Below are 8,909 nucleotides of genomic sequence, written 5' to 3' on the forward strand. Positions count from 1 at the left end.
TGGTCTCAGCTTGCCTAGACACCCCCCATGTCCAATTTGGCGTCATGCGCCCCCTAGCGGCGTTTTTAGGCGTAACTATTACGTGTGCCGGCCATAGATAATAAAAGATGTATAGGACATTTCCAATAATTGAGGCTACTATATTTTTGCGGTCCTGAACTGATACGAAATTGAGGCCGTTGTTTACAGTACTGGATATTATCTTATATAGATTATAAATAAAACAAATCCGGAGCTACTTAACACATTTTGTACACAGGCCGCATACGGAGTGGTGCGCAAGCACAATTTCCATGCCCGCGAAAAATGTTCCAACTACCGGCTGCTAACCAGTTTTAATGAGCCTCCTAGCCGTATGTTAAGGGAATGCAACAGTATTGCTTTCGGCTTTTAATTTTGAGAAAGATTCTTAACTTTGTTTTTTGTGTCTGGGTCAAAGGTAAACAATTAATAAGGTTTTTGTAAGTATCATAAGTTTAATATTCCAATTGTAGTTGTTTTATTTTGTTTCGTCTGCACACCTTTGCCCGAATAAGTGTTAATTGACTTATCAAATACATAGGAAAAAACCTTCCACGATGCGGAGGGGGGACGTGCGACGACATAATATAAAATGTCACGTACACTCGCCTTTGGTAGTCAGCGCGATCATTCATTTATTGCATTGAAACCCCTAAATCAGTATAAAAAGTACTATCGATTTAAAAAAAAACGTATCTAATAAAGCAGATTTACATCCGAAATTATTTCACATTTAAAAAATGTATGAGAAAATATTTATACTCTGATAAAATGTTTTACCCTAAGAACGCAAAACATTTTGTGGCGTTATGAAAAACCTAAAATACATTTCTTATCTACTAAAGAAAAAAATAATTAAAAGACATTACTCGATTATATTTACCTCTATTGGAGTTTTTGGCTGACCTTTAGTACAAATCTGGCCAGCTTTTACTAAAACGTTAAAAGACGGCAACAAAAATAAAATTTTCCAAATCATTTTTTCGTTTTTCTACTATGGGATAATAACACTAAGAAACAACTAGAGAAGTGATATTAGTCAGGTACAGCACTAAGCTGAATTTTGATGCTTTCTTTACAATATGACTTCAAAATTTGTTTTGCGGGTAAAAACCAAGCTACGTTTTTATACAAGTGGGCTTGGTTAAATAAAAAACATCAATTTGATAGTGACAGAATAACATGAAGTGAGTGAAATTTTTATGAAATTGTATACAGGGTGATCATGTTATCGTGAACCACTCTTTATGTCGTCGGGTTTAATTAATAATTTTATTTTTCTTAGGGTTTTTATAACATTTAACGGTTTCATGTTTAAATAATCGACTAATAATTGATTCAAGTGGGACTTCTAAATCTGGTGCTGCATTAATCTCAAATAACAATGAATATCAAAAGTATTACAATAATATGTATTTTTCTTATGTAGACTTCTTTAACTACAGAGCTAAAGGAACGGTTTCTGTTACAGGTATACATTTTAACTGTGCCTGTTTTGTTAACCGTGAAACTTTTGAAATCCTTCTTACATGTCCAAAAATGATTTCATTAATTAAGTTAAATGGTGATTTTTAAGATTTATTGCTTATGAAATGGGAACTCGGGAAAGTAGTAATTTGTTTCGGTCGTCTATAGTAATAATATTTTTTAAATTTAACGGTGTCCTTTTTTAAGAAACAATTTACTAATTCTGAGCTCTGATATACTTTTGAGTAACGGAAAGTCATTAAAATTGAGTTTATAATAATATTTACAGGGCATTGATAGTGGCACAATTTATAAATTATTATTATTTAATTAATTATGTCAATAAAAACGCTGCAATTTTTAAACTGTAATCATTAACAAAAAATGATTTAAAATTATGCCACAATCGATGTCTTGAAAATGTTATACAGAATACAAATATTTTTTTCAAAACTTAAATTACAGTTTTCTTAGGACCGTACTGTTTGAAGTATAATAAGCTGTTTTCCACAAAAATTTTAAAGGTAATATTCACTTGTTATTGAACAGCGCAGTTTCTATTTGATTCACCTCAATTTAATCCAAGTCCCACTGTATGTGTAAACGTATCATATCCTACATTATTTGTACTTTGGCAATAATAAAACAGATAAACAATTACAAAACATAAAAACGTCTTCGAAAAACAAAATACTGACTTTCACCTGAAAAAAAACCTGTAGGTTAAACTACACTACAATATCAAAATTGTTGTAAAACTTATAGCACTATTAAATCATCTGTTTAATATTAAATAAGAAGAAAATTAATTTACAGTTGTTTAAAGACACATCAACTTTCAGAAGTTTTAGGCTTCTGTTATTTTGCCTTTAAAATTGGCTTTATTTTAGAAGACATGTGTGTGTGTGTATCCTTGTGTCTGTTATGAATTAACCTTTAAACATGGAAATAACAGTTCCAACAACCACTTTAGTAGTTTACATAACCATAATTTAAGGCTCAATTATAACGACACAATGAATTTACAGATGGGAGTACTAAGTTAGAATAACAATTAATTTTATTTAGTTAAAACAAATATATTAGGTTGAATTATTAAACAATTTAGCAGTAGCTAATTATCATATATTTTTTATAATACTGTTTATTAATAGATAACAATTTAGTTCCATTTATCAAAATAATATAATTATGTTAACATAATAATGTAAAGAAAATATTATAATAACACTATAGCATACTTCAAATTGTTTTTTTAATGTTTCAATAACGCTATTTTTGTATACAGAGAATGACCATTTAATTTGTTCTATTTAAAATAATAATTGTTGTAATTTATATTAATTAAATACACAACAATTGAATGTGTAGACTGCAGTCACTCTATTTAATTTTTTTCAAATTACGGATAGATGAATTAATATTAAGTAGGTAATAGAAAGATTATTATATAAACAAATAATGATAATATAATACATATTATATTTACGCAATTATAACATTTTAAAAATAATATTTAAATAAAAGTGTAATGATAATAAAATAATAATATTATGATTACGGAAATGCCATCTGCTTTAAATAATATTATTTAAATAAATAATATTATTTAAACGTATGTCGTTCGGTTTTTTGTGATTTTATACGTTACAACCATTTTCTTGCACGGTACTACTGTACATGCGGTACTGTATATTTACATAAGTTATAGCAAATATCTATTTTGTACATTCGTATTTTACCAAAGTTGAAATATTTGGAATTATTTTATTTACTATTATACCCCTCAAGACATATTGTAACTGCATTGCTATACGAGTTTAACACATAAACATAAGTATTAAATTAGAATTTCTAGTTTTAGTAAAATTTCGTTGCTGTACGATAGGCATGTAGGTTTGTTTTTTTACACATAATATTATTATTCAGTATTTTTCACAAAAAAAAGTATAGTATTACCTTCGTTACATATTTGTACGATTCAAGTTGCTGTGGCACATACATCTCTACAACATACAAATGATACAACACAATATATAAAAAATGATTATAATATATTTTTTTTTTAAATCGTTTAATGCGTAACAAAGGTTTCATTTCCTTCAGCTGCCACTATTATACGAATAAACGTGCCGTCGACTGGTACCAATGCAATTCGTATACGTAAAATATAATCGTCTATCATTTTGTCGTTATCTTCGATGCTCTTGTAAATTAAATCATGGTCTTCTGGAACTTTAAAATCTTGTAATTTTTGATTGAGGTCGGATGCACTAGCGAGTCCTAAATTTTCCGCAGCCTGACAAAAATACTTTCTCGTAAACTCTTCCCGTGCCGCGAGTTCTTCTTCGCTAATTTTATTTATTCCGTCCCTCATTATGTGTATTGCAGACCAGTAGATGTTTTCGTTCCCAAACCCAAACTCCCTCAAGGTATTCGTGAGACGTGAAACAGGCGTATTCCACATTTCCACCATTGGTACTTCAACGCCTGACGGTCGGGTGCGTAATACGAGGTATGTTTTTAAGTGACGCCATGCATAAAAAACAAGCTTTAGTTGAATGCATTTCAAAATCAGGGCATTGCTCTTGTTCCGGCTGATCGGGTCCAATTGCCATCGATAAATCAATGTTTGCTGACTGTACAGCCCAAAGTAGTCAGTCAATTGACGTTTGACACTCTTCGTTTCGAGTTCGAAGCCTTCAGACGACCAGTCGAAAATGAAATCGTTATTCATAGATAAACGCAGCAACATAAGATTCTGTACTGTAAAGTGTTCATACAATTTGTAGGCGTTCAACACATCCCTCGAGTACAACAATATCATATGCTCTAAAACGCCGTCGACGAGACTGGATATCGCTGACCCCTCTGAGGATATATTGCCACGATACGTTAAATATGTTCGTTCGAAACATTGGCTAACGAACGCTGACACGTTAGCTCGCATAAGGTCTTTGTGATTTTTGAAATGTTCTTTGTATTCTTCAAAGTCCACGTCGGAAGACTCGAGGCCCGACACAAAGGTGAAAACTCTGATTTGCCAAGAGTAAGCGTCCCATCGTGCCATGTTCAACAGGGACAACATTTTGGTCATATAAACTTTGGGATTCCAAACGGAGCACCCGAGGAATTTTTCTTCTGCCCAGCCATGTGAGTAGTTTTCGAAGATTGCTTCAAGTTCGTCCAAGACATTCAAAACAAATAATCCGTGAATACACTGGATAGCTTGCATTTTCTGCCGGTATTTTATAACGGATGCTCTTTTGCTGTCCAAACAGTCTTCGTCAGGCCAGCATTCTGTCGAAAGAAGTGTTATTTCTCTTTTTTTAAACTTAACATCCGTCTCGGCTAACGTCCGTATAGAATTTAACGATTGTACAAATTCCACGTCGTACAGTTCTTCCAAGTATTCCTATAACAATTTTGTTGTTTCGACATTAACATATTAAACAAATAAAGTATTGAAAATGTCGTAGTACCTATAAAATTAGTTATATTTTATTTAAAAAAAAAAGTCATCCAAATGATCGTTGAGATAATATTATATTATTTACACGTCAATTGTTTGAAAACGTATTATTCTAGTAAATTCTGTAATAAATAATTGAGCCATTTTTAGTGTTTATAATTTGTTATTTTAATATTTTAATTATTTTTTATAGGATAATTAACGGGCTCTAATAGAGTTCTAAATACGAAAATTTCATCTCGAACAATATTTATGCAACATCCGGTGTTCTGCAGGGAGACTACTTATCACCGTTATTGTTTATGCCCTTTATAAATTATGTATCCAGTAAAACAAAATACTCTAAATTTCTATTTCTATTTGCTAGCTGATGATTTGAAGTTATTTAAACAAATTCGTTGTTACTATGATACTTTACTTCTTCAAAAATATTTAAACTCTTTTAATGAGTGGTGTATAGACAATCGTATGTCTTTAAATATAGAGAAATGTAGATTCATTTTATTTATTAAAAAAAAAAAAAAATATAAATCATTATAACTATACTATAAACAATTTTACAGTCACTAGAGTAATTTAAGTAAATTAACTATATATTACATTTGATTCTAAACTCTCCTACAACTCCCATATTAATATTATCACAAATAAGGCATTATATCTATTAAGTTACATTAGACCTACCTATACAGATTTCCTTGATGATAAAGTTTAAAAATTATCATATTTCTCATTATTTCGTTCTCAGCCTGAATACGCGAGTTAAATTTGGCGTGATAGGTCATTGAATCAATTACAGTGTCTTTAAAAAATCTAAAGTAATTTTTTACGATTTGTAAGCTTTCAATTTAACGTACATAGAACTCCTCACTCTGGTTATATGGTGTACGTGGATATTTTACTATGATGCCTTTGGATAAGTTTTAAATTATTAGCTAAAAAGTTTTTACACAAGTTATTTAATAACGCTGTGGATTTCCTAGAATTAATTAACTAATTGAGTTCTTAAGTTGTAAAATTAATTTATCTAGTACAATAAAAACCTCTTTTTTATTTGCCTAATACCCAAAATATTATTACATTTAAAAACTGATGAGAAAAATTTTCTACTTTGATAAAACATTTTATACAATGAATGCAAAACATTTTGTTTATTTATGAAAAACATATTACAGCTTTTACCCCCTCAATATACAAACTAGATAAAATTTGTAATTTATAGAGTGCTATTCGAAGGAATTGGTCTAGTATTAAAAAAGTTACAGTGCGTACAGCTAAAAAAAAAGCCCACATCAGAGTAAAACCAATACCTTCTCGCTTTGCATCGAAGCTAAAAACATTCGATTAAGGTGTTTTGGGTAAAGTATACCCAAAATGTTGAAATAATATAGAGTTCTTTAACAAAACGCTCAAAATGATACAAATTCCTGTATCCCCTTGGCTTTGGTCACCTGAAATCAATAAATCAATACCCAACTTACAGAATACAACAGACAAAACGCTCCTAAACTTTGTATCCAAGCTCAATTTAACGAAATTCTATCGCGACAATATGAAAATCACAAGAGATTCTACACTAACTCTTCGAAAACACAAGTAGGTGTAGTTTTTGATGCAATTAAAAACCATCTAAACCACACATTCACTCTACCCTCCAACTGTTCCATATACACCGCAGAAACATACTAGTTACATAAAGCAATAAAAATATCTTCGAGAAAATATCAGCTCAATCAATGACTCTCTTAGCTCTTACGTCACTAGTGAGCGAGTAGTGCAATATATTCAAAAACTTTTATCTGGAACTAGCAAATTAATTTCTTCTATATGTGAGTGCAATATAAAATATCACGTATCTACGCTCCTTAACTGTATTAAAAGCGATCATTCATTTTTGCAGTCTCGATTTCAGTATGAAAAGTTCTACCAATTTAAAAAAAAAAGGTATCCAATAAAGTAGATTTACACCCAAAATGTTGTTACATTTAAAAATGTATGAAGAAATATTTTAAGTATAATATCATTACTACAGTTTTCAATCCAATGAATGCAAAACATTTTGTTTATTTTTGAAAAACATATTATACATATTGTACTTGCTAACATTTAAAAGACATTAATTGATTATATTTACCTCTCCTGGAAGGTTTTGGTAGGTTGTATTCGCTTTTAATAAAACGTTGAAACACGCCAAAAAAAATATTATTTTCCAAATCATTTTTTCGTTTATCAACTAACAAGCAACTAGAGAAGCGAGTGAAAATGTTATAAAATATTATATTAATACCTTAAAATATGTTTTGCTCATTTTGAAGTGCGTAAAAAAATCATTTATGGTTTGTTGTTTATGTTTCAATACACATGTTTTGCAAAATGTTTAATAAAAAAAAAAGGCCTAGGTATTAAAGCTAATACAAAATATTGAAATGTTTTTGTTTTTAGTATTTACACAAACTTGTATGGTTTTCTTACTGTAGCCTACCATTTTAAATAACATTTGTTATAAGATGAATTTCAGATGTAGCTAGAAAAATAAAGCTTTAACATTGTACACGAAAAATAAATATTAAATGTTTTAATACCACTTGATATATTATACTATTGTAGCTTCGAAGCAATTGTTTGTGCAATGATTTGTTTGTATTGTTATTTTTTTTTTTTGTTTTACCTGGATCTGTTATATCTCCTCGACTGTAATAAAATTACTTTGTTTACAGAAGTATACAAACATGATATATGTATTGATTAACTGAGTATTATGTATCGAGGGTGAATAGTAAAATTGAAATGAGTACGATGGTATAAAGTGTATCATAATAATATGATTATAATGAAATAGATAATAGTATAGTTATTTCTAAGTAGGATACGCTGAACACATACCTACATATTTCATGTCGATTATAAATGTTTACAAATTTGAAGCACACAAAGTAGCTTCAGAACTATAACCGTAACTGGTATAAAAGGTGCTGTCTCAAAGACCGTTTAGCAATTTAAATCTTTCGACGCTTCTCATCACTATTTTAGTTGTGCGAGAAAAATGTGTTGTTTTTAGATTTGGACAATTTTCCTCAGTGCATCAAATAATGCATTACGTATCTGACTATTTTGATTACCCATTTAACAAAACACATTAATAAAATAATATTTAAAAACTATAGAAAAATTATGTACGCGGAGAGTATATAATTTGTTATGGTTAAGGGTTTTTAACTATTATTTTATTATATATAGCCATAAGTTTTTCCTAGAAAACACATTACTTACTAATTCACCGCTTTATTATGTATAATAGACACATTTGTAAACGTGCAAATTTATTATCGTATTGTTTTAATTTAACCATGCAAAGTAAAAATCCGTTTAGCGAGTGATCAATCTCTCTTTTGTAAGACAAACTTGGTATTTTTGAATAATTATTCTAAAACTTGATCTGAACGGTTTTATTATTTAACAACCAATAATTGACACAAGTAAGACCATTGAATTTTTTAACAGTGAAACTTTCTTTGCTGAAATGTTCAACCATTTTCATGGTTGCTAATAATTATTCGAGTGCGAACATCGAATATTATGTTTTAAGCGGTAACATGTTTTCACAACGATGTGAGAAGCATGTTTTTTATTTTGTTTTCTGTTTTTCACCGCAATGTCACTACAAACGAGTGGGTATATTTTTTTTTTGTACTATTATAATAAAAATTGTTTTTTTAATTGTATGTCGTTCGGTTATTTGTGACTATGTATGTTTGAACTATTGTCTTACACGGTAGTACTTTATATTAACAAAAGATATAGTAAATGCCTATTTTGTACAGTGGTATTTTACCGTCGTTGAAATTTTAAAAATGATTTTATTTGTTATTATATCCATCAAGACATACTGTATATTGTAATTAGAGTTTAAGGTATAATTATTAAATACACAACTAGCAATTTTAGTATC

At 29.6% G+C, this 8,909-nt stretch overlaps 1 protein-coding gene across 1 annotated transcript; it reads right to left on the reverse strand.

Annotated features, from left to right (window-relative positions):
* Nucleotides 1–3,562: 3,562 nt before the first annotated feature.
* On the reverse strand, nucleotides 3,563–7,133 carry LOC126842121 (uncharacterized). The gene is made up of 2 exons (XM_050579013.1): nucleotides 7,095–7,133; nucleotides 3,563–4,903 (listed from the first exon to the last, which is right to left on the reverse strand). The coding sequence occupies exon 2, from the start codon at nucleotides 4,721–4,723 to the stop codon at nucleotides 3,563–3,565; it is 1,161 nt and encodes a 386-aa protein (XP_050434970.1). The 5' UTR covers nucleotides 4,724–4,903; nucleotides 7,095–7,133.
* Between the last annotated feature and the right edge of the window lie 1,776 nt (nucleotides 7,134–8,909).

This window comes from Adelges cooleyi, unplaced genomic scaffold (genome assembly GCF_023614345.1).
Source record: "Adelges cooleyi isolate 19-005CV unplaced genomic scaffold, UGA_ACOO_1.1 ACOO_flye_CR_arks_rails_tigmint_CR_PRNA_446, whole genome shotgun sequence".
Taxonomy (NCBI): Eukaryota; Metazoa; Arthropoda; class Insecta; order Hemiptera; family Adelgidae; genus Adelges; species Adelges cooleyi.